A 25,945-nucleotide genomic window follows, 5' to 3' on the forward strand; every position below is an offset into this window, starting at 1 on the left:
GTTACACTTTTCATACACATGATGGCAACATGATCAGCAGACCCAGCGCAGGAAGCCGCCGGGAGCCCAAGGCTGTGGCCGCAGCAGGGGGAGGGGGGACAGGCCACCAGGCTCTGAAGACGCTGGGCCTCCTGAGGGGCAGATCCAAATTTTCATTCTTGATTAGGAGGTGGGGAAATCAAGTCCAGACATTATTCCTACATAATCTCTTCCTAAGTCTGACTGGTTTTCTCCATGAGCCACTTGGTTCCAAGTTCTTCCCCAAGTCACTTGGTGGTCTCGCCCCTTTGCGGGGCCGGGGCTGTCTGATCTGTCTGCCTCTTCCAGAAAGGTTCCAGCAGTCCCAGTGGGCTCCAAGAATGTGGCCTCCCTTCCTCCCTGACCTGAAAGCTGTGGGTAGGGCCCCGACACGGCACTGGTTCCTGCTCCAGGAGCTGAGCCCGGCCAGGTTTGGAGGGAGCCACAGGAAACCAATCCATTTGTTCCAAATGCTTCCACAGACTCGCTTCGCATGTGCGGGGTTATGTACAAGTTCCATCATATCTCATCCTAAGTCCCCAGTTCCGACCCAGGGCTGCTGCCGTCCTAGCCAGACCAGACTGCTCTGACGGCGTCACAGGAGGACACGTGGCTCGGTCCTGGGTCACTCAGCAGCTGGGCAGAGGCCCTGAAGGACGCTCAGGACGCCACTCCTGAGGAAGGCCAGGGGAGGCAGGTTTGCGAAGGAAAATGCCCCCAAAGCCCGGGGCAGGCGATCCCCAAATCAAGCCTCCAAACTGGATTTCGTGGGTCCCCTACTCAAGTGACCCCGAAATAACCTCAGGCTTGGACGTCGCCCTCCAAGGTGCTGGTGGGGTGCACCCCTGCTGGCCATGACTGTCCAGGCGACAGACCCACAGGCACGGGCCTCAGATCGTCTACACTGCGACCCTGGCGTTTGAAGAGGCTTCTCTGCAGGGAGGGGCCCAGGCAGGCAGAGATGTGGCCCAGCGAGAAGCTCAGCTATGAGGGAGGGTGCCCAGGGCCAAGGTCAGAGGGAAGTAAATGGATGGAGGACACGAGGTCTCATCTGACACCCAGTGGCAACTGGGGGTCCTGCTATCCGTAAAGATGCTTCCTAGTTCCTCTTGACCCAGCGGAAGGCAGGCCTTATGGACAGGATGAGGGAAGGCCAGGGGCCAGGGGCATGGACGATGTTCACGGGGTTCTGTGAGAACCTGCTGTCCGACAGCCCGGCTGCGACCCCCACCCCCAACCATCCCACGAGGATGAACTCACGCCCCTGGGAGATCTCTCCTCATCCAAGATGCCTGGTGCTAATCTGGAGCCTTCCTTCAGGAGGACAGCATTTACATGGAGGAATCCGGTAACATTTCACTTGGATCCGAGGCAAAAAGGAGGAGGACATTGTGCACGATACTCCGTAACATTCAAAAGTTAATCCAGACAAGATCCAATGCAGCAGGGCTGAGGTGTCTGACCTCCTGTCCTCTGGCAACGGAGCATGTGGACCCTTGGCCGGGCCCGTGGGGCGCCCTTTTAACCGAAGGGAACCCAGAGCAGGGCAGGGATGGGGAGGGTGACGGGGTGATGACACACATCATTATAAACACCAAACCTGGAGCAATGAGATCGCAGAGACGGAACCCACAGAAACCCACAAAGTCCTCTCTAGCCCCAAGGTACTGTAAAAGGTTACAAGGGAACAAAAAAGAAACCCCTCTTCGACCTGGGTCAGAAGGGGGTAAAATCAAGGGTGAGCGGAAGGTGAGGTGCACCGCGGGAGCACGTGTCCACGCAGCACCTCCCCTCCCCACCCCCACTGGTCTTTCTGTCCTGGGTGCTGGCTCCTCAACAAAGCCCTCCCCTCTGCTCCCCACCCTCCCCTCTGCTCCCCACCCTCCCATCCAGCCCAAATACGCCCTCTCCCTTTTCCGACCCCGACCCCACATCCGGCTCTCTGGCTCTGGCTGAAGGTAGAAGGTAACTACGTGAGGATGTTGGACATGAACTCGTTGAAGCGTTTGGAGTACTGCTCAGGGTTCACGGTCGAGATCTCGGCCCCCGCCTGTAACACATAGAGGCTGACTCAGGTCCAGGTTGAGCTCCCCGCCCTAACTGGGAGGCTACTGGGAGGCTCCAGCAGGGAGGGGCCTGGGGAATCAGGACCCTCTGGCTTGGAGTGAGAACAACGCTACAGCCCAGCCTGGCAGGCTGCCCGGAGGAACGGGTCCGTCTCAGAGAGGCCGTGGCCTGACTCCTGATTCACAACTCCAAGCCTGCGCCCACTGAAGGAGCAGCAAGGTGGTGGGGAGGTGGTGGAGAGACTCGGAATCTCTGGGCAGGGTCCCTATTTGGAGACAGGAGCTTCAAGTCCAAGGGGAGAAGGGTTCCTCGGGGAGCAGTGCGGGCGCGAACAAAGCCGCTAGCTGCAGTGACACCCAGCAGCCCCGGGGAGAGGAGCCGGCAGACCGGGGGAAATGGACGGGGCGGACCAGCTGGCAGGGAGAGCAGCAGGGGTGCCCAGGGGTGTCCAGGAGTGGGGGGTGTGGGGCAGCAGGGGGGACTCACCCCATGCTTCACTGTCTTGGCGGCATGGGCAGCTTTCTTCTTCGCGTCGTACGGCGTGAGAATATCGATGATGGCCATGAAATAGACCTCCTTCTTGGGGGCACCTGCAGGGGAGGGGGAGCAGGGTAGGAGGAGGAGGGGGTGGGGGAACAACAGAAAGAAGACGGCTTCAGAAGCCTGCAGACCTGAGACCCAGACCCATCCCAAGCGTTCCAGACCTGAGGAGAGGAATGCTACTGCGGCCCTTCTCAGAGCCTTCAGAGCTCTTCTCTTGTTTGTGGACAGTCTTTCTAAGTGTTTAGAACCATGAATCGGGGCCAAACCCAGCCTCAGACATCCAGGACAAGCAGAGAGGGGAAGGAAAGCCTGACAGGGAAGGACCCCAGGGCCCCAGGAGCCAGAGTGACTGGCGGTGGCTCAGGAGGAGAGCCTGCGGGCAGAAAAAGGCCAAAGTCAGCAGTGAACGAGGCAGGGGTCCAGACACCCTGGGAGGCAGCTAAACAACGGGCCTGAAGGGATCGCATGGGGGCCAGGGCTAGGCAGGGCAGACGTGGGCCCCTACTTACTTTCATGGCTTTTCATGGCATAGACGTCAACAGAGGGGTCGAACTCCCCAGGGCCGAAGAAGCGGGGGAAGCTGAGGAGGTTGCCCGGGCTGTCGGGGGGCGTGCCGTAGGAGCAGAGCAGGTTGCCCCCCAGCCCGTCGTTCTCGCACTCCTCGTCCTCGGCCCGCTCCTCCACCTCCATCTCCTCCTGCTCCGCCCGGTCCACATCGTGGATGCCCACCAGTAGGCTGTAGTCCATGATCTTCAGCTGGGCCAGGAACTAGGGAAGGTGCGGAAGGAGAGATGGGAGGAGAGGTTACACTGGGCATCCCTGGGGCTCCTGGAAAGGGGAGAAAAGGCACTTCCTTCAAGTCCATTCTCCAATTCTGAAACACAGGTGAGAACAAGCCATCAGAGTCTCTGCCTTGCGTGGGCTCAGTGTCCGGCGGGGCGGACAGCCACTCCCGAGGGCAAGGAGCTGTGGGATCCCAGGGCAGCAGGGGGAGGGCTCTCCCTGGGGAGAGGAGGTGAGCTCGCCTGACAATGAGGAGCCGTCCGGCAGGCAGGAGCTGCAGGAGGAAAGGCAGCAGGAAGGCCAAGGGAAGAGGCCCATGGGGTCTGGGAATGAGGGAGGCTGTGGCGAGTCTGAGTGAGGAACGGGAGGCTGCAGTACACAGAGGCCCGTGGCCTTCAGGCCATAAATCACACCCACTGGGGGCCCGAGATCCGGTCTAGTAGCCTGGAGCCGGGATATTTTTTTATGATGAAGTGGGAAATAGAACAGAAAATGTGAGAGGTCGTCACGTGAAGTAGGTAGACAGTAGTTCAGTTGTGTGTGTGTGCTAGGCTAGGAGGTAACACGTACTTCTCACTGAGGGCCACAGGCACAGTCCGAAATGCCACTAACTCAGCTTCCTTTACCAGTCAGGATAAGAACAGAGAGAAAAACAAAAAGGAAAGGGAACAGCCCTGAGAAGACCCAAGCAACACTCGAACCTCTTCCCGAAGGTCCGAAGCGGCTGTGGCGCAGTGTTCACACATGCATGAGGGTCAGTGAGCGGGATGATGTCTTGTGATTCCCAGGCTAGGACTCTGTGACTTGAAGAACGAGAAAGTATGGGGCTGATCAGATGGAGCCAGCCAGCCAGAAATCCAGCTCAGCGAATACTGAGGCTGCAGTCACTGGTCAAATCCTCAGTGAAGCGGCCTGCGGCCGCCATGCAACACATGCTAGGCACTCTGCCATGGTCACCGGGAGACTGTCAGACAGACCACGGTGACCAGCACAGCCCCACACACAGGCCCCTGGGGTTCTAAAAGCACAAGCAGCCCTGATGGGAGAAGATCTGCAGCCTCTCCTCTAGAGAGAAAGTTGGGGAGCACCATGCCAAGCACCTCCAGATGAGCCCCTCTCAAGGTCCAAGGAGAGGGGCCTGAGGTCCCAGAAGAGAGAAAGGCTATGACCCACACCCGCTCCTATCCACCTGAGAACACTCAGGAAGCAACAGGCAAGGGAAAACAAATGAAATGTGTAAACTGCCTTAACTTCCTCTCAGGAGTGTAGGGAGAAAGGGAGGACAGGGAGGAGAAAGACTCTGAACAAACTGAGAGGCAGAATAAAGGCACAGACAGAGCAGGCGGTGACGAAGGAAAAGCTTCCTAGAAAAGAAAGCCGTTCGCAAAACCTACGCACACAGCAGCAACATTCACAGTGAATGGGTCCAAGTGTGACAGTTAAATTTTGGTGCGCATTTGGTCAGATATTATTCTAGGTGCATCTGTGAGGGTGTCTGTAGATGAGATTAACATGTGACTCAGCAAACTAAGTAAAGCAGATTGTTCTCCCCAGTGTGGGTGGGCCTCACCCAATCAGTTGAAGGCCTGCGTAGAAAGAAAAGGGTGACTTCCTGTGAGTGAAAGGGACTCCTCCTGCCTGAGTCCCTTGGAGCTGGAACATTAGTTTTCTCCTGCCTTCAGATACAGACTAAACATTGGCCCGTCCGAGATCTTAAGCCTGCTGGCCTCCAGACCGAAACCACACCGTCTGCTCTCCTGGGTCTCTCCAGCCCACCAATTGCAGCTCTGGGGGACTGTCAGCCTCCATAACTGTGGGGGCCAATTCTTTATACTAAACACGGGGCTGCCTAACTATTTACCCATCCATCCACTGGCACCATCTACTCGTTCTGTTTCTTTAGAAAATCTTACCTATTACACCAGTTCCCCTTTGATGGATGAACGGGTACACATATGATGGAATATTATTCAGCCTTAAAGGGACGGCCATTCTGACAGGTGCTACAACACGCATGAACCTTGCAGACATTACGGTAAGTGCAAAAGCCTGACACAAAAGACAAGTACTGTGTGATTCCACTTACATATAAAGTACTAGAATAGTCCGGTTCACAGAGATGAAAAGTAGCATGGTGCTTGGCAGGGTTTAGGGAGAAGGGGAAGTGGGGAATCAGTGTGTAATGGGGACAGAGGTTCAGTATGGGAAGACAAAAGTTTCTGGAGAGGGATGGCTGGGACAACTGCACAACACAGTGACTGTACTCCATGCCACTGAGCTGTGCATTTAAAAATGGTTAAGATGGTAAATTTTATGTTATGTGTATTTCACCCCAATAAGAATAAATAAGAAAACACTTCTAAAAGTTTGTAGGATTTGGTCTTAATGAACAGGCTCCCAACTTATGGAAACAGGAGATACCGAGTTATCAAGTGGTCAGGTAACACATCCGCTATCTAGCACCTGTCCTCCCCAGAAGAACTTCTCTGCCTCGAGTCCCGCTCCACCAGGAGGCCACTGGGTGAGGGAAGAACTGGAGCCAGAGAAAGGCCTGGTTGGTGGCGCTCACAGCTGGCTTCCCTTTGCTCTGATGACCAACATCCCCACCCCCCAACGATGGGAACACCTCCAGAAAGGAAGTTTAGGGGTGTTTGAAAAAGGCGTTGGAATAGAATAGTGAGGGATCAAGGAAAACGTTCCAACTTGAGCTACAAAGACTACTGTCATGAACATGCTGCCCGTGATGGAACCCTCATTTACACCCACACTGTTCAAATCACCAGCCTTCCTTTCCAGGAGTGTGGAAAGTAGTGAATTCAATTTTTCTTTTCTTTTTTTTAAAGATCTCATTTTTTTTTTTTTAAAGATTTTATTTATTTGACAGAGAGAGAGATCACAAGCAGAGAGAGAGAGAGGGAGGAGGAAGCAGGCTCCCTGCCTAGCAGAGAGCCCGATGTGGGACTCGATCCCAGAACCCTGAGATCAGGACCTGAGCCGAAGGCAGAGGCTTAACCCACTGAGCCACCCAGGCAGCCCCTAAAGATCTCATTTTTAAGTAATCTCTATACCCAACGCAGGGCTTGAACTTACAACCCCCAAGATCAAGAGTCACATGCTCTGCCGTCTGAGTCAGCCAGTCGCCCCATGAATTCAATTTTTCTTAAGGTTAGAGAGGCTCCTGCTCTGGGGACAAGAGGGGGCCCTCCTCAACCAAGGTGAAAATGAGGGTAAGTACCTCTACGTCCCGTTTCAGTTTTTCCAGGAAGTTCTTTTTACTTTCCTCTCCCACATGCAGCTTCTGTCCTTCATTGAGGAAGTCATTGTCTTTGAACGTTGGCAAGTCCTTGGCCTGGGAGAGCAACAGCAGTGTGAGGCCGGGCGGCCGAAGACACTCACCCCATGAGGTAAAAGAGGAAGGGTCCTCAGAGCACAGAGGGGCGGCCTGTCCCATCAACGGGGTCAGCACAAGAGGCCCCAGTCCCAGGCCTCGGGCAGGCAGGGATGGCAACTAGGTGGCAAACGTCAGGCAGAGAGGACAGACCAAAGCAGGTCTTCCTGCTGAGCCTGAACTACCTTGGGGCCCAGGCAGCCACACCCCAAGTGAGGCTGGCCAACGAGACAGAAACCGCCAGGTCTGCAGGACTGTGGACACAAGGCAAAGCTGGAGCTCGAGGCCAAGGCCAGGCGGGTGCCCAGTGACACAGCCCCGACAGAGGGCACGTGTGGGAACCAGGATAGGGGCTGTGATGGAGGAAGGGCCAAGAAGACTGACAGAAGGTATTTCTGATTCCAAGCGACCCAGGCCACACTTGATCAGTACCGGTCCCAGCATACCTTTTCTTTGTCGCTGGCTTCTCTGGCGACAGTGGAGCCCTGCAAGGACAAGAGCCGTCAGGAGAGATCCAGCTGAGGCAAACTCCGCTGGGCGGAAAACATGCACCGGTCTTTGGGGAGAGGCAGCAGGTGAACTGAAGGAGGCTGGTTAGAATCCTAGAGGGGCCAGGAGGCAGCAGCTGTTCACGCCCTCCGCCACAGACCACTGACAGAGCTCTGATTAGGCCCGAGGCTCGCGCTCTGCAAACAGGACTGTACCAAGACTCAGTCCCTACCCTTAGAGACTTCCCTTCCAACAGGGGAGAGCGGCATTAACAAGTGGTTACATGATTAACTAATCCATTAATCACACTGGTGAGAGGTGGAACACGGGAGGACATGCCGAGAGCAGGTGGCACAGGGGTGGGTCTGGGCTAGGGAAGGACAGCGGTCCAGGCTGGCTTCCGGCAGGAAGTGACGTCTGAGCCGAGCAGGAAGAAATCAGGTGGCAGAAGGCAGAGACGGACAAAAGAATAGGGAGGGAAGAGGCCAGGCGGCCGTGAGAGGGGCTGGGGAGGCACAGAGCACAGACCAGGAAGGAATGGAAAGGACAACACTATGGCTGCAGTGGGGAGAGAGACAGGGACATGAGGTGACAAGTCAGGAAGCCGTCTTCGAGAACAGTGGAGCGCTGTGGCTCCCAGGCACAGGCGTGTTCCTTTCCGTGTCTAGAAATGTGCGTGTGCTGTCAGTCCACAGGGCCTGTCTCCTGGCGGCTGCCCTCGGAGAGCACACGCCCCCGACGGGAGCTGAAGAACATCGATGGTGACATAAATAAGGCATGTTAAATAACCTCTTGTCCCTGTCACTTGGACTTCCAACAGCCTCTGACCCAGAGGAACTGGCCACATCAACTCCAGGGTAACCTGCCTGTGCTGAAACCCCTGCTCCCAGGCTTTCCCATTATGAGGAAGCCTGCGGGGGCGGGAGGGGGGGCGCGCCAAAGCGCAGGAGGGCAGAGCCCGTTACCTTGAGGTCGTACTTGCGGTGTACAGTGAGGCGGTGGCTGAACACGTTCCTGGTGACCACCATGTAGGTCTCCACGCCGTCCACGGTCAAGCGGTACATGCCCAGGAACTGTGGCAAGAGCGTGTTGCCGTGACACTCCACTATGAACTAGAGCAAAGGGAGGATGGACGGGCGGCTAAGGAACGATGGAAGGCGCCGGACGGCCAGGGCTCTGCCCAGGCTCTGCCCAGGCTCCACAGCCACTCCCGCCCCCAGCCGGCCCCGCCAAGTGAGAGCTTTGGGTCTCCTGTTCCTGGGCCGCCACTGAAACATCCGTGTGAAACCAGATTCTATTGCCGGAGATAAACTGAGGCAGGCCTGTGAGCGGGCTGCAGGGGAAAGAGGAGCGGCTCCCCCTCTGCCAGTAGTTCTTAGCCATGCGGCACCCCAGAGGTTCCGCTGTAGCCCCGAAGACCAGAAGTCCCTTTCACCACCTCCTGGCGCCCCAGAGAGAAGGCAACATTCCCCGAAGGCCCAGGTACTAGGCCCAGGGCGTGCGGAGAGCCTGCCTGGGAAAGGAAGTGACCCTGCCCAGCCCCCGGGGACCTCTTTTAGAAGAAATGCGGCAGGTGCTACGGGGAGCCACTTCCCCACTCTGACAAGAAACAGCTGTTCCACGGGATCTGAGTGAGTGGGGAACGTGCCTTCACTCTTGCTTTTTCCCTTTTTGCAAGCAGGCATTTCAGCTCCACACCCAGCCCCGGGGGAAGGCCAAGTGCTTGATTCTCAGGAGGCAGGGACCATGGCAAGGGGCCTGATCCCTCCCCAGGAAGCCGCCCAGGGCCTCTGTCCTCCCCCTGCCACCCATCCTCTCCCACCCAGGCTCGGGACTCACCATACCTGGTGGTATTTCTTTAGGATGTTGTGCATCTCGGCCACGTCCTCACTTGACACGGTCTTGATGACAAAGCGTCGGTCGTAGGTGGTGAGGAAGCGCGTGCCACAGCGGCCCTGGCTGTCACTGTTGATGGGGGCACTGCGCGTCACTGAGTTCTGAGGGACGGAGACAAAAGCGGGCTGGTCTTGGGAGAGGAACGAGGGCTCTGACCTTTACTTGGGCCAACCACGCTGGGACAGGCAGGCCCTGACCCTCCCCTGGTGTCATGGGAAGTTCACTTCTCTCCCACAGGACTTCCTGAAGAGTGACAAGAGTTGCTCCTAACCACCTGCTCCTGATCCCTGATCGGAGGGGCAGCGGGCTGGCTGCACCAACACTTCCTTTCCTTCTGACCCCTGAGAATGACCCTGTCCACAAGATCCCTGCCTCAGGGATCCCTGCCCTGACCTGAAGCCCACAGGTAACCTGACCTTGCATGAGCCATTTCACTTCTCCACTCCTGAATTTCCTGACCTGGAACACAAGGAGGCAGTCCAAGATGGTTTTCCCAGTTTCCTGGGGTGACAAAGACAAAGCTTAGGGACTAGTCAAGATGTCCAGCATAAAGCAGCAATGGACAGTAATCTCTTTTTCTTGGACATACCCTGGTCCTGGAAAACCCTTCCCACAGCAGACAGGTGCTGCTCGCCTCTCTGCCCAGCCCCTCTCCCCTCACCTCACACTCCTGCTTGTCTGTGCAGAGCTATGAGGCAGTTCTGGGGAGCTTTTCTGGCTCTGCCACTGCTCCTCCTCGAGGCCCCATTCCCACTGGGCTCAGAGAGCAGTAGAAGCCTCTAGAGGGGGTGGAGGGGGAGGTGTGAGTCAACCAAAGGGATGTGTTCACCAAGCAGACGCCGGGAGAAGACCTTTGAAAGGCAAGGCAGAGAGGAAGCCCCAGCTGTCCCTCTTCCCAAGCAGACACATGTGGGGATCTGCTCGCAGAAAGGCCTCCTCTCTGAGCCCTTCCCTCGGCTCTTACCTAGGGTCGGACACTCTGCCCTCCCCTGGTGCCTCCTCAGGAGACCCTGGGGGAAGGAGGGAGCGCCACCCTCACAGGGAAGACTCAAGTCTGAAGTGGGGAGATGCTCCCTAAAAGGGCACCCCCAGGGATGCCTGGGTGGCTCAGTGGGTTAAGCTGCTGCCTTCGGCTCAGGTCATGATCCCAGGGTCCTTGGATTGAGTCCCACATCCGGCTCCTTGCTCAGCAGGGAGCCTGCCTCTCTCTCAGCCTCTGCCTGCCTCTCTCCCTGCTTGTGCGCTTTCTCTCTCTCTCTTTCTGACAAATAAATAAATCTTTTAAAAAATAAATAAATAAAAATAAAAGGGCACCCCCAAAACAGAGTGTTCCCCTATCCAAAAAGGTCGAGTAGGAGCTATAGCGGAGGGCCTCACTCCCCCAGCCTGGTCCTCCTTCCACAAAGCAGAGCAGGCCCCCAGCCTCGCGGGGAAGCATGCTCCCATCCCTGCCTCGTTTCCAGGCAGCGGGCTCTGGCACTCCACGTGGTCAGAGTCCCCTCCCCGAACACCACACGCCCTGCCTCTTTTAGTCGGGAGCACAGTCACTTGCCCACAAGGTTATTAGAGAAAAAAATGCAGACACGGAGAGGATGTGGTGAGAGCGCGGAGGGAAGGGAAGGAGCCACAGCGGAAGACGGCTGAGCAGCCTCAGGTTGCAACAGTGGCAGGTTATCAGAAAACCTCCAGCTCCAATCAGGTCATGGTTTAGCTCCGGGTTCGGTCCCAACAGAGGGGACTGGAGGCACCTCCCAGTACCTCTCAGGCACAGCTGTTCTTGAGCTTTCCGGCCTCTGCATCCCTGTGCCCTCCTCTTGGTGAGAGCATCTTTGGGGCCTCCCTCCAGAGTGGACGGGAGAGGAGAGGGGTCTCACCCAGGTTCCTCTTGCTCCTCGGGACCTACTCCGTGAAAGGCTTGCTAGGACCCGGCCGGGAGGGGTTATGGTACTGCAGATTTGGATACCCGTCTTAGACCACACTAGGCCGTATGGTCCTTCCCCCGCACCCCCCTCCCCAGACCACAGCAGGTCAGCTGAACTTCTCACTGCTAGCAAGGTGAAGTGGAGAATTCTCCCACCGTCACCAGCAGGCTTTCTGCCAGGGGAAGAAGGTCCACAGAAGGTGCTAGGTGGGGCAGTGACAGAAACCACAGCCTAGGAGTCAGACGGTAATGTCCCCAAGACTGGGTGGGAGGAGCGCTCCAAGCAGGCCAAAGGCCGCATCATCAGCCCTGAGAGGGGGCAGTCGCCGGCTGCACGGGCCCCAGGGGAGGCAGCGTGCATGCCTGCCAAGGTCACACTCCCCTCCAAGTCTTCCTTTTCTACTCTGTCTTATCTGCTTTAAGAGGCCTCATCATCTGCTGGCAACAATTCTCTCTTTTAAGAAGGGTTCCTGGGCCTAGATGGGGAATGTCAGACTGAGATGAGGCAGCTTCCACAGCCCATCCCCCTCCCTCTGCTCTCCCTCCTGGGGAGAGGAGACAGAGCACTTCTGGGCCCCAACCCCTCCAGGAGCCCGATGGTACCAGGGGGAGACCCCCAGGCTAGAGCGGGACAGGACAGGAAGACAGAGCACGAGAACGGGGGACTTCCCTCTCCTTGTCCTGTGGCCTCCAGACCCCACTGCACTCCCTGACCCCTCCGACCACAAAGACACCCCGTACCTGGTAATCCTGATCATCAATCCCAAACCTCTCCCGGAGATTCCGGAACACCATGGGGCAGTACTCCTTGAACTTAAAGCGGCTGGGGAGGTTCTCCCTAGGGCAGAGCGGAGAAATGTCTTTGTGATCCCCGCCCCTCCTCGTCCACCTGATTCTTCATCCGAACTTCTCTGGGTTTGGGCCACAGGTCACCGGGATCGGAACAGTCTGCGGTGCTCAGAATGTAGGTTTCTAGGCCCCAGAAATTCTGGAGAGGAATCTGGAAATCGGTACTTTTAACAAACATTCCTGGTGATGCTGAGTGTGTTGAGTTTTAAATTTTTACATCCCTGTGTTCATTTTGTAAAAAATGAGTCGACCTGTATCCTTAGGATTTGAGTACTTTTTCTGAGTGTATGTTCTCTTCTGACAAAATTTACATGAAAGGGGAAAAACCTCATCTGCTGAGAAGTGAGATGGAGCATGGGCCCCACTGCCCAAGGGCCGAGCTTACACACGGGAGTGGCTGCGTGTGCACAGCTGCTGTGAGGCAGCCGGCAGTCTGACGGCTAAAAGGAGCGCCTTTTCTCAACCAATTTTCTCCTCTGAGGAAGATTCTACCAACATGGCCTGAAGATGGTTACACCCACGAAGCCCCAGGCTTCCCTCCGGATGGAGGACGAGAGCGCTTTGGATTGAAGAGGTCCTCAGTCAGCTGACTGGGATCCCAGCTTTTCCAGAAGCCTGTCTGTGGGCTGCTGGCACCAACTGCCACCCTTCCTGCTCCTTAGTCAGTAAGCCAGACTCCCAGGAGGGGAGAGGATAGCCCTGAAGGGTGGCCTGCTCCAAATCCTCTGTCTTTACAACGGTTCCCTTGCTCAGGGACACCCTCCAGGGACTATACTCCAGGATGACACACTTGGAGGGAATAAACAGCCGCAGCTTCTCCTGAAGGCAGGGGCCTCCTCTGCCTCCCCTTGGCACTGGCACTGTGGTCTAATAATTAGCACATCAACAGCCGTTGGGAGGACAAAAGGAATAAAGAAAGACGGAGAAGAGACAGGATGCTCTGCTTTAGGCCAGGATGTCAAGGTGGAGCCTCACCAGAAGCTGTGAACCCTGGAACAGGTGGTGGTGCGATGTCCCCTCCCAGGGCCCTGAGCCCTGGGACAGAGCCCCCTCCTTTCTTGCCTCAGGCCCAAGGGCTGCCTCTCTTTCCTTGGGGGGTGCGATACTGTGATGTGTTTGGTCTCTGTTCCTGTCTGAGGTACAGAGCAACTAAAACCGAATTTCTGAAGTCATAAGAGCAATAAACATGTCTTTTTTAATTCCTAACAAGCCCCTTTCAACCACATCTGAGTTTATGTGAATAAGGTGACTTTTGGCGGAGGGGAAGGGCGCTTGGGTGGCTCGGTCAGTTAAGCATCCGCCTCTTGATCTCAGCTCAGGTCTTGATCTCAGGGTCATGAGTTCAAACCCTGTGTTGGGCTCCACAATGAGTATGGAACCTACTTTTTAAAAAAAGGTGACTTTTGGAAAGCTTCAAAGGTTCGGTGCTGGTTGGAACATTCAGTCCTACTCCCCTGACTTGCAAGGGAGGGGAGAGGGGCTGGAGGATGAACCCATTACCAATTGCCAATGACCCATCAATCACACCTTCGCAATGAAGGCAGGGCTCTGGGAACTTGCGGACTGCCAACAGGTGCAAGCGTGGGGACGGGAGTGCACCCAGAGAGGGCGTTCCTGAGCTGTAGCCTTTATAATAAACCAGTAAGCAAGTAAATAAACTGTTTTTCCAAGTTCTGTGAGCCGCTGTAGCAAACTAACCAAACCCAAGGGGGAAGGTTGAGGGAATGCGGGACCCACTGCAGGCTGGTCACTGACCCAGGTGACCACCTCAACCTGTGATTGGCATCTGAAGACGTTGGGGGAGGGGGAGCTTTGTGGGGCTGAGCCTGTGGGGCCCAACGCTGAGTCCAGCCACAGTATCGGCTCCCCGCCCAGGACACCCCGCCATCCCACACAACTGCTCCACGTGTGGAAAATCCAGGGAAGTGCGACGTGGTAGCGAGAGGCATGAGAGCAGAGCACAAACCCAGGAGTCTTTCTTCTACAAGGGTGGCTGGCTGCTTAGCTCTGAGGACAGAGGGCTTCTAGAATACGATGTTATTATTACATACTATGGCAGGGAGAGGCCACTAAGGGGTGTTTTCAAACCGAGCTTCCCCTTCAGACTAACAGTTTGAAGTGGTGGGGTGACAGAGCCCAGCTGAAGGGGTGCCGGGGACTATGAGGCCAGGGAAGGTGGCGCCGGGATGCGAGCACAGAAAGGAGGGCGTGCGCAGCATGCGCCCCCCCGGGGTGGCCTGCAGTGGGCTTCCAGAGCAAGGCCTCCCAAGGCCTTAGGGCAGGACCCACCTGCTCCAGGCAAAAGGGCTGCTCCAGCCCAGAGACGCCCTCCAGACACCAGTGTTAGTCCCAGAAGCCACAGTGAACAAAAGTGGGAGGAATTACTTTGGAAGGCGCCCCTGGGCACTGTGCTCAGCCTGTGACCCTGGCCAGGAACATGTCTGGCAGCTTCTTGCCACAGACAAAGATCAAGACAGGGCCACCACTGTCAGCCTCCCACTAGACACCAGCTCGCCGCTCCCTAACCTGGCCCCAGATGAATCACCCTGGGTCGGGCCACACGCCCAGAGGGACCCTGGAGGTAGGCGGATAAAGTAGAATGACAGAATGACACAAAGGGAAGAGGCACATAATGAATGGATCTTCCCAGCCAGTGTGTCTGCCAGGAGAGCCAGGTGTCGCTGTCACACCCTGCCAGGTGCCAGCTTGGCACGGCCACGAGTAGGTTCTCAGAAGCTCTCCGCCTTGAGGGAAAGGGCTGTCCACAGAACCTGAGCCCACTCAGGAGGCCACTTACTTATTGAAGAGATGATTGTCCACCTTGATCTTGCTGTATGCTTTGAAGTCATCTGGCATTAGCATGACAGGCACAGGGACATTGCTCAGCTCATTGATCTGCGAAGCAAGGGAAAAGTGAGAGCTTCTCAGCCGGGAGGCCACCTGCCTCAGAGACACGAGATGCTACAATGCGAACGCCACCATCTCACCAAAAGTATGTCCGTGGATTCCCTCCTTGTCTTTATTTCTGCTCTTCTCTTCAGAGAAGTTCCCAATCTCATCTCCACCTATTATAGAGATTCTCCCCACCTGATAAACTCCGGCTCAAAAGGCACCTACTCCATGAAGCTTTCCATGATTGTCTAGACCATAAATGTTCTCTCTGACCCTGAGATTCCTGAAGTCGTGTTTGTCTCCATCCTTTGGCCATCGCACAGCCTCCCTCACATTGTGGTATTAATGCTTATCAACCTCACAAGCTTGCTAGACTCTAAGTGAGGCCAAGATTGTATTACTTACTGATCCTTGTAAGCCAAGGTCATCTAACTGATCTCTGGAGGCTCCATGGTGCTTGGCCCCATGGTCTGCATATGGCAAGTATTATATAAATATTTGCTAAACGTAGCAGTAAGTGGATCAATGAATAAATATCACACAACCTATGTGGGTACTGAGGCCTTTAACATTTTCCTACCAATTGTGGGTCACTCAAGATGTTGGGCTGGGGTAGGAAAAAAGCTGGATGAGTTTGTGTGGGTGTATAACTCATCTCCAAAGTAAAGGATTAAATTTAAAGTGAGAAGGAGAGGTAGGCATCTGGCCACTGGCTCATTCTTCCCCTCCTGATTAAAACAGGGCCAGCTCCTCAAGCCATGTCCTGCCTTAGGCTGACTGCACGAGATGGGGTAGGGTGCCTTGCCCCACCACAAACAAACCTTCCCATTGGCTTTCATCCCCCTTCGGGGAGCTGGAGGCTGGCAGGGAGCTGGCTTCCCATTGGCACAGAGCTGAGAGCGTGTCTCCTGCCCTTCCCTGTCCCTAGCTTAGCCAATTAGTGGTCTAATTAGCCGCAGATGTCCTCTCCCTTCACAGCGGAGTATTTGACATTTGACCCCTCAACCCAGCGGCCACTAATGCATTCAGGATTTACAGAGGAAACCCTAGGTCTGCCTTAATGGATGGGGGGGGAGGGGACGCACAGCCTTATGTCTCCCGGAGACTTTCCTTGCAAATCCTATTATCTCAATGAGGCCCATGTGGCAGGGAGGGAATAACCGAGACTCACAGGAGCATAAATGGGGGAAAACAGCATTTAATTTGCTGCCCCTTTCATGCTCCAAACTTTTTTTTTTTTTTTTTTTTTAATGTAGAAATGTCAGAGGGTGGAAGAAGTTGGAAGTTAATGCAGGATCTGGGCTGGGGAACCACACTTTCCTAGAACTGGTGAAAAACCTAACTTGCTCCCATGGAAATGAAGGCAGGCACAGGAGTGTAGACGTCTGGGGAGGGGGGCGGCAGGGTATCGGCAGAAGCTGCCAGTGGGGCAGGGACTCAATAAACTGCTGGCAAAAACTGATGGGCACAGACACCAGAGTATATCCTGTATATGAATTCCTCAAAGAGGGATCTCCAGTGAGAGCAATCCGGGAAGAAGCTGCCTAGATTGGCTGGGGGCCATTGATCCACACGAGAGGTACGATTCTGGGGTGACAGAAGTGTTCTATGTATTGTTTGGGGTGACCATTACATGATCATATATACGTGTGTTGAAACTCATCCAACTGGACACTGAAAATCCCCAGCACCCAGGTCTGTGGCAACCACCACACTGGCTTACTGGCCACAGGACAAAAGCCACACCATCTCCCGTTCCAGGGGGTGCTTACAGGGGAACCCGACTGCGAAGTGCGTGCCTGTGGAGGAAACCATTCCACTTCCTGGTTTTCCTGCCAACAGAAACAATTCACAGGAGCTGTCCCGTTTCCATTTTCCTGGCATATCTTGCTTGGCTCGGACAGCTGAAGAAGTTAAGAAGTTCACGGCTCTTGTGTCATTATCCCACTTTGCCAGTTCACACCTCCACACTAGAAAGAACACACCACACTGGCTCGAAGTGCATGGTTTTATACCAGAACGTTCCAGGATGTACTACTCATTGATTCTGCATGAGTCTATAATCCAGATTTGGTGCCAAGGCCAAAGGTACCAAAAGCTGGGATGTCCAGGAAAGACCGAAGCCCTTGCCTGATAGGGTCAGCTTTGCCAGGCCAGGGTGAATTTTTCTAATGGCACCTATTCAAGAATGCCCCATTCTGGTAACTTCTGGTTCAGCCTAGTTCGAATGGTTATAAGATGGCAGGTTTTTAGATCTCCCGTCATCTCTCTTCTTGACTACACAGCCCAACAGCAGGAAATTTCTGAGAGAATTTTTGGTGAACAATCCATATATATATGAACTATGTAGCCTCGCCCCTCCTTTCTACGGGGCCCCATGCAGATGATTCACTCTAAGGATTAGCTGTACTATTTTTTTTTTTAGTTGTGCTAAATTTTATAGCCCCAAAGAGTTTTATTCGATTTTAATTGAACAAGCACTTACTGAGATACCTACCACAGGCTTTAGTTCATGTTAGGGAGGAGGGGGTGCATGGGGGGCGGTGCACACAAGAGGAATAGGAGGCTTATCCTCTTAACGGGAAGATGAGACAAACCCATGACAACAAAGAAACTCAAAGTCAAGTGGTAAACATGTAGTGCGAACACGGGGACAGACACATCCAGAACAGCAGAGGCTCAGGTGGTGAGGTTAACAGAGTCACACAGACTCCTGGCCCTCACACGTCAGGCTAGAAACAGGGCACCTCATGCCTCTCCTGGTATTGCCAAGAGCACTTGACACTGGACGAATCTACAACAAGATCATGTTACACCCCCACTTAAGGCTGCCGTGGCTCAAGTCATCAACCTTGGGGTAAAGTTTTACCTCCTAAGCCTGGCATGGAAGGCCCCTCCTGACCTGGCTCAGGCACAGCCGAACTCTATTCAGTTTACTTCTACTCAGGGTAGTGAGGGCCTTACTCTATACATCCCGGGACGGTGCCAGGGCTGGGGATCCAGAAACAAGAAGACATGGGCTCTGTTCAGCTGGGAAAACGGCAAAAAATACAGTGCAATGAGTGCTATGGAGTTAGAGTACAGGAAGGGGGAAAAACAGATGAAGAAATTGGTGCTGCTGGGGGGTGGGAGTCAGAGAGCCGCTTGCTAGAGGAAGCTGAAGAAAAATAAATATACGTGAGAAAGGCCTAGGATGGTAGTTCTCAAAAAAAAAAAAAAAAAGACATGAAGGGAATCCCAAGCAGTGGGAACAGTCAGAACCAAGCCTCACAGCTGTAAAAGTATACTGCCCAGCTTAAGTACAGTGTGTGGGGGCAGTCTGGGGGGTGGCAGGGCAGGACAGAAGTGCTAGGGGGTGGACGGAGAGGACACAGGAAGAGAGGTGAATGGCCTAGTCTACTATCAATATTAATAAATAAGAGCTGCTTCTCTTTATTGAATACCTAGAAGTGGCTGGGGCTTTCACATTACTATATATATCACAGAGAACACATATTCTGTGCTATTATTTCTAAAGCTTAATTGCCACACAAACTGTTATTAATCTGATTTTGCAAAAGAAGTTTAGGATACCTTGCTCAAGGTCACACAGACAGGATGTGCTGAGTCAGGGTTTGCTCCCGGGTCTGTCTGGTACCCACAGCTTGGCTCTGCATACTCTGCTGTGTGAGCCTTCTTCTGGATAGCTACCTTGACTAAGGAAGTGTTCCCCCTTTCTTGCCTCTCTCCTAATAATCTGCAAGGAAAGTGGTTTTGCTCATTTTATAGAACATGAAAATGAAGTTCCAAAGCTACAAGAAGGGGCAGAGCCTGGATGTGAACTTAGATCTGTCCACTATAAAAATCTAGACTTGACTGCACAAGAAATGGGAAGTGCTCTCAGGTTCAAATCTGGGACCTCACATGATCAAACGGATGCTATAGAAAGGCATCCTGGAATCCAAATCAAGCAAGGATTGGACAAGGCAAAAGAAGAAGCGGTAACCATTTATGCAGCCATTATAATAGCTAAGGTGACAGACTGTGGCAGCAGGGACAGAAGAAAGGATAAAGCTAAGAGAATCCTTCAAGATCTGGCTAAACAACACTTCCTCTGTCACAGCGACCCTGTCTTCCTCTGTGCATCTTTATATCCCAAATAGCACATTCACTGGGGTAACGGTTTGCTCACATTATTTCACTTTTGCACGGGGCTGTGAGCCTCTAGAAAGAAGAGACGATCTTATCCATGCTTATGCCCCTAACACAATGACTGGCACATAGTAGGTGCATAATAAATGTTGGCTAGAGGGACAGATGGCTAGAAAAATGGGACTGAAGTATGGCTAACACCAGAATAAAGAGAAAAGAGACAGCAAAGCTGTTGTGACCATGCCAAAGACTCATGCTCTGAAGGGTGAGAACAAAGGTTAAAGTTGGCTGTGGAGGCTAAGACCTGGCTTTTTTTTTTTTAAAAGATTTTACTTATTTATTTGACAGAGAGAGGGACCACGAGAGCAGGAACACAAGCAGGGGGAGAGGAACAGGGAGAAGCAGGCTCTCCGCTGAGCAGGGAGCCCGACGGTGGGCTCAATCCCAGGACCCAGGGATCATGACCTGAGCCAAAAGCAGGCACTTAGCCGATTGAGCCAACCCAGGTGCCCTAGAAAGAGTCTGAAACAGCAGGGAGAAAGAAGAAACTTTATTTGGTAGACAAAGGGGAGTAACTAAGAGTTTCGAAGCTTGAAAGTTCATGACTAAAGCAATGTTCCAGGAAGACGTGCCTGTCCTCTACTATCTAGCACAATCCTGGGCCAACCCCTCTCCCCTTCAGTACAGTGCCCTTGTGGAATGCATATTCATCCAAGGATCACGTTAAATACAACATATTCGGATGGGAAATCTGTTCGGTTTCACATCACGTAAGTGGTTTTTGGATTATCCACATGATTAATTCCAGGAGCCATCAGCATAAGTAATAAGGAGGCTGACCAAGCTGAGTGAGAAATTTAGGAGCCCCGACTTCACTCTATGCTGATCCTACTAGAGATGAAAATTCAGTCACTAGTTCTAGTCTGCTGAACTTCTGATTCCAGAAACCTCTACTTCCGTGTATGACCTTCATAGGCACCCAGGAGGCGTGGGCCAGGCATGCAGGTTCCCTGACTTGTCCTACGGTTCTGTGGGCGGCTCAGCGGCAGGCCAGGCCAGCTAGCACTGACAGTCAGGTGTTACCTGCCCCCATCAGGAAACACGATGTCTTGAAAATCCCCAAGACCCAAGAAGTCCAAGTAAGACCTCAAACTAGACAGGAAAAGGGCAAGAACAGAGCCACGGGTGCCAACAAATTCAGTCCTGCGTTTATTCCTCCTTTTAAACGCCATAGTTTTTCTTCTCTTCCTGTTCTCCGTGAGGTGGAAAGGCCTGGTGAGGGGCGGCCCACTAGAGCAGGAATATTTACTGAAGATTTCTCAAGTCGCAGAGCAAGAGAAAAAGGCAGGTAAAAGAGGTTCTGGGTCTGCACTATGCAAAGAAAATGCATGGACAGCATGGGGGGTGGAGTGTGGGAGAGAAGTGAACAGACTTAAGAATGAATCTGTTCCTTACACCATACACAAAAATTAGTTCAAAATGGATTACACACCTAATTGTAAGCACTAAAACTGTGAGTTTGGGACGCCTGGGTGGCTCAATTGATTAAATGTCTGCCTTTGGCTCAGGTCATGATTTCAGGGTCCTGGGACAGAGCCCCGCATCAGGTTCCCCATACCCCAGGCTCTCTCTCTCCATAAATCAATAAAATCTTTAAAAAAACAAACAAACATACAAACAAAAAAAAACAACAAAAAACTAGGGCACCTGGGGGGCTCAGTTGGTTAAGCATCTGACAGCTCAGGTCATGATCCTGGAGTCCTGGGATTGAGTCCCGCATCGGGTTCCCTGCTCAGAGGGGAATCTGCTTTTCCCTCTGACCTTCCCCCCTCTCCTGATCGCTCTCTCTCTCTCATTCTCTTTCAAATAAATAAATAAAATCTTTAAAAAGCAAAAACTATGAGAGTTTTTCTTAGAAGAAAATACAGGAGTAAATTTTCATGACCTTGCGTGAGGCAAAGTCTTCTTAGATATGACACCAAAAAAGCAAGCAAACAAAGAAAATACACAAATTGGACTTTGTCAAAATTAGAAGCTGAGCTTCAAAAGATACCGTCAAGAAAATGTAAAAGATAATCCAAAAAATGGGAGAAAATACTTACAAATCATATCTCATAAGGGACTTGTACCTAAAATACACAAAGAATTCCTAAATCAAGGAGCATCTGGGTGGCTCAGTCAGTTAAGCATCTGCCTTCAGCTCAGGTCATGATTTCAGGGTCCAGGGATCAAGCCCTGCATCACACTCCCAGCCTCCCTGCTCAGTGGGGAGTCTGCTTCTCCACCTCCTTCTCCTTCTACCCTTCACCCTGCCCCCTCCATCCGTGCTCAAGCTCTCTCTCTCTAAAAAAGAACTCTTGTAACTCAATAACGAAAAGTCAACCCAATTAAAAATGAGCAAAAAATGTTTTTAAAAAATTGGACAAAGATCTTGACAGACATTTCTATGATGAAAATATATAATTGACCGGAGCGCCTGGGTGGCTCAGTCCGTTGAGCATCAGCCTTTGCCTCAGGTCATGATCTGTGGGTCCTGGGACTGAGCCCCATGTGTGGCTCCCTGCTCCGCAGGAAGCCTGCTTCTCCTACCTCTGTCCTACCCCCTGCTCATGCTCTCACTCTCAATCAAATAAATAAATAAAATATTTTTTTAAAAAAGAAAATATATAAATGGCCAATAAGCACATGAAAAGGTACTCAAAACCATTTGTTATCAAGGAAACACAAATCATAACCACAAGGAGGTAACACTTCGCACCCACTAGGGAGGCTATGACAAAGACAGACAATTCCAAGTGTTGACAAGAATGTGGAAAAAATGGAACCTGGTGTTTATCCTGGTGTTAGCCATACTTCAGTCCCATTTTCTAGCCATCTGTCCCTCTAGCCAACATTCACCGTGTACCTACTCTATGGCAGTCATTGTGCTAGGGGCATAAGCATGGAACCAGCACCCTGCTGCTGATGGAAATGTACAATAGTGTAGTTACTTTGAAGAACAGTCGAGCAGGTTCCTATTGGTTAAATACAGTTACTGCCAGCTGCTCCTAATCCTGGTGATCACCTGAGCGAAGGTTCACGCATACCTGGTTCCTAACCCCGCCAACAGGTCAGCAAGCCCGGTTGGCCTCCTCTGGTCTTCACACCCCTCTCAGAGGCTATCTCTTCTCTAACTCCAGAGCCCCTAAACTGTATTTCATCCACTAAAACACTGATGTTCTCTCTTTACTAGTTCTCCCCTGACAGATCTAAAGTCTTCTTCTTCTTCTTCTTCTTTTTTTTAGTTTTATTTGTTTAAGTAAGCTCTACACCCAACATGGGGCTCAAACTCACCACCCAGAGACCAAGAGCTGCGTGCTACTCTGATTGAGCCAGCCAGGCGCCCCGACCCAAAGTCTTCTGACATTTTCGCCTGTTTCCTGCAGTCTCCCTCCACAAAGTCCACCGGCTGCACCTCTTGGCCACAAGAGGAGCTCCTGGGACGACACTGTGGTCAGTCAACCATGTCAGGAGAGTCACTGACTTCTGCCCTCCATAAAGACATATCCATCTGCCATCAGCCATAGACTATCATGCCCTAAACACCTAAAGGGGTGAGAAACTACAGAATCAAAGAAATGTGCTATCTGAAGCCTCAGACTGCAAAAAAGTAGCAAAAGTGGGCTTCTGAGGGAAGGCAACCTCCCAGGAAGGCTGCCGATACACCAAGAACGATGTAGTCCTGACCCCCTTGGGGACTGCAAGATTTTATACCACTCTTCTTTCAGGGACATGCCTCCATTTCCCAAATGGGGGACCCTAAAGTACCAGACCTTACACCGGGCCCCGATGAAGTACTAACGCTTGGGGCCAACTGAGCTGTGTCCAGGGAGCGGTGCCTGTGCCTGTCCCCCGAGGCACTCACACATCATGCCCCAAACCGTGGGTCTCGCTTAACGTTAACGCCTCTTCGGCTAGCCCTCAAACTTTTCTTCAAGTTAGCAAAGAGAGAAGGTGACAGCCTAACCCAAGAAAGACTCCCAGATGCCTATCCATCTCCATGCAGAGGCCCTTATCTGGGCAGGTTCACCGCCGGCCTATCAGAACACCCACCAACACACACATTCCCAGGAGCCCACAAGCACAGGCACACACACCCGAGCGTACATAACAAGACCATCATCCCCACTATCATGGCACCTGGCTGAGAAACAGACTAGGGACCAGGAGGCACAGAAAGCAACACCTGCCATTCAAGCACCACCACTGAATCACACAGCCCGCAGTCCCAGACTGTGAGCTGCCTCTTCTGCTGTGGGCATGGGGGAGCTAATCCTCCAGCTGGGGCCTCCATTTCTCCGTGTATAGAATCAGGGACCTTAGGTAGTTAGTGGCAATATTCCAAGGCAGGAGCTGTAAGATTCTCCACCAATTCTCTATATAGACAGGATGCTTTCTAGTGAGAAGCAGGCTGCAGGACAAAATCAAGGATTGACTTCCAGGCAGGGATACAAGGTCCACATTTTGATGACCCAGTTTCCCTCGAAATGTTGTCAGATGACCCCTGAGGCAGCAGGAAGCAGAAGAAACAAAGTCTACTGGACTACTGCCCCAAAGCTGCTTCCAGGGGTCTGGGCACTAAACCCACGCTACTCCCTTACCCTGGCCAGGACTCTCACCTGAGGGAGGTTCCTGAAAACAGTAACCTGTCCGAGACCAAAACACCAACAAAGACCTCACCATAAGCATGCACTTTTCCGTATTAGATTGAAGCTCTTAACACTCTGGCTCAGACTAAGGTTCATGGATCTCCAGCCAACCCTCTCCAGAGGTTTGCTCCTCTACAAAGGAAAACAAAAAGCCTTGCTGGCCCCAGGCCCCTCTGTTATCATTTGGTCTTGTGGGCTATTTCAAATGCTCTGAAAAATCAGCGTGCCTGAAGAACTGAAATTCACAGGCAACCCAAGCCAATAGTTTCATCTTCCTCATTCCAAACTTGTAGTTGGTGAAGTTGGGTGTTTCAGGTCCTTTTACTTCCTCTCATCATTCCTGGTGTAGGGACTCACAGTGCAAATGGTCAGAAGGCAAGGAACAGGTGGTTGGAAAAGAAAAAAGAAAGACCCTAAACAAACAGGGCACAAAGTCCTCCAGCTTAAGCACCAAAGCTGGGCTCCAAATTCCTGATAGGACAATCTCAAAGCACCCCAAGGGTCCAGGGGACCACCCTCTCATCCTAACCTCCGACCATTATCACCCCTTTCACGACCTTACAACAGAAAGCTCAATAAAAGAGAACTCAGCGTCTTTGAGATGAACACCATAGGAGAATGTAGGAAGGCACATTATTTCTACTATGAATAGTCTTCCTTATAATCAGGCCTCACCTTCTCTCAAATGGTTACATTCTCTCTTCTCCCTAAACGAGGAAGACCCTGGTAAAGTGTCTGTGGTTCAAGGAAGCCTGTGCTTCTCCAGTTGTTACATCTTGTTCATGAAGAAGAAAAGGAAACCCAGGGAGGATTTCCATAGTCAGGGGTGAGGAGGTCTGGAGGATGGGAAACTTTAAGCAGTCGCACCAACCAAATAACCAGAAATAGAGGAATATTCAGGCAGGCCAAGGCCACTTGCCCTGTCAACTGGACAGGGAGCTGGCAGCCGGTTGAAGGAACAAGGGGGTAAACACATGCAACAAACAGAGAGAGGGGATGAGAGCGATTCTGCCGCACCCAGGCCTTCCCCCAGCGCTCCAGGGACTGCCCGAAGCGAGCAAGCCCCACGCAGGAAGCCCGACCAGAGGGGCTGGAGGAGAGGGAGGGGGCGTCGGCATACCACCGTCGGAGACACCAGGCCTCGCTTGGCGCGCGGGGAGTGCACACCCGGCCGGGACGGCGTGCAAGGGTGGGGTGGGCGTGCAAGTGGTTTGGCGAGAGGCTGCGGGCGTCCTCAGCAGGACCCGCGGGGTGAGGGCCGGGCCTGCGGGGGGGCGTGGGAGCGCGCGGGGCCGCGCTCCGAGGGGCGCGCGCGGGGGAGCTGGTTACCGTGTGGTTCACCCCCCACATCAGGACGCTGAGGATCGGCTCGCTGGCCCGGAATAGCTTCACTTTCTGGCACACGAAATGCTTCTTCTTGGTCTTGGTCTTGCTGGCGCTGAGCGGCGCCACCGCCACCGCCGTGGTGCTGGTGCAGTTGGACGACATGCCCGGGGCGGCGGCGGCGGCGGCGGCGGCGAAAGGGGGGGGCGGCCGAGACGGCGCACAAGCCAGCGGCCCCAGGCCTCCCCGGGACCGATCCCCACCCCCGCTACCTCAACGCGCCATGGTCGCGCCCGTCCCGTTACCTCCCCACCCCGCCCCGGTGGTTCCGTCCGCCCCACGCCCCGCCCCCACGCCCCGCCCCGCCCCGCCCCGCTCCCGCGAGCCAGCCGGCTCGCTCCGAACCCCGCCCCCGAGCGCCGCAGCCACCGCCCCGCAGTCACCAGGCGCTCTCCTCCCCGCCCAGGTGGTAGCGTCCGTCCCGGGGAGGTAGCGGCCGCCCTTCCCGCCCCTCCTCCCCGGGCCTGATGGGAACCGGGCTGGCCTCAGGACAACTCAGAGTCCCGCACCGGAACGGAAAGGGGAGGTGGGCTGGGGTAGGGCTCGCCGTCCACCGCGGGAGGGTCCCTCTGTCCGCCCCCTCCCAAAGCCAGGGTTTGGCTCTTCCCCTCAACCTGACGTGCCAAGATGGCGGCGGCGCCCAGGCTCCGAAGGGGAGGAGGGGCGGGAATGCGAGGAGGGTGGGACGTACCATCCCATCCCGGGGGAGAGAGGAGAACCCAGCGAGGGGAAAAGGAAGTCCTGCCGGGAAAACCAAGGAACGCCCCCTCGCTCCACCCAAGTGTGGATCTTCCCACTCCCCTGGGCCTGGCGCGGGCTCCACCTACGGGTCACGCCCCTTTCCCCCGGGGCCAATGAGAGCCGCGGGCCCGGAGCCCTGGGTTTTATGAATGGGCC

General features: G+C 53.8%; 1 protein-coding gene across 4 annotated transcripts; it reads right to left on the bottom strand.

The window, feature by feature from the left end:
• Positions 1–1,890: 1,890 nt before the first annotated feature.
• LOC111151518 (phosphatidylinositol 5-phosphate 4-kinase type-2 beta) lies at positions 1,891–25,158 on the bottom strand. 4 transcript variants are annotated; one of them, XM_022509559.1, is made up of 10 exons: positions 24,995–25,158; positions 14,775–14,849; positions 11,840–11,912; positions 9,133–9,278; positions 8,254–8,400; positions 7,246–7,284; positions 6,647–6,760; positions 3,138–3,396; positions 2,572–2,675; positions 1,891–2,068 (listed from the first exon to the last, which is right to left on the bottom strand). In XM_022509559.1, exons 1-10 carry the CDS (start codon positions 25,151–25,153, stop codon positions 1,988–1,990), a joined length of 1,197 nt encoding a protein of 398 aa, XP_022365267.1. In that variant the 5' UTR covers positions 25,154–25,158; the 3' UTR covers positions 1,891–1,987. The 4 variants fall into 4 exon arrangements, with proteins under 4 accessions (XP_022365267.1, XP_022365265.1, XP_022365266.1 ...); XM_022509557.1 differs by having other exon boundaries at positions 9,133–9,285; positions 11,847–11,943; positions 14,752–14,849; XM_022509558.1 differs by having other exon boundaries at positions 11,840–11,943; positions 14,752–14,849.
• Positions 25,159–25,945: the final 787 nt, after the last annotated feature.

The sequence above is a fragment of the Enhydra lutris genome, unplaced genomic scaffold, assembly GCF_002288905.1.
Source record: "Enhydra lutris kenyoni isolate GAN:26980312 unplaced genomic scaffold, ASM228890v2 scaffoldscaffold26, whole genome shotgun sequence".
NCBI classification, from domain to species: domain Eukaryota; kingdom Metazoa; phylum Chordata; class Mammalia; order Carnivora; family Mustelidae; genus Enhydra; species Enhydra lutris.

Bases quoted from the DNA above. Each gene is read 5' to 3' on its own strand.
- LOC111151518 (XM_022509557.1), bottom strand. From the start codon at position 25,153: ATGTCGTCCAACTGCACCAGCACCACGGCGGTGGCGGTGGCGCCGCTC. The intron at 11,944-14,751 runs GTAAGTGGCCTC...GCTCTGCCCTAG, and splicing joins GACAATCATCTCTTCAATAA to GGAGAACCTCCCCAGCCGCT. The intron at 7,285-8,253 runs GTAACGGGCTCT...TTGTCCTTGCAG, and splicing joins ACCGCAAGTACGACCTCAAG to GGCTCCACTGTCGCCAGAGA.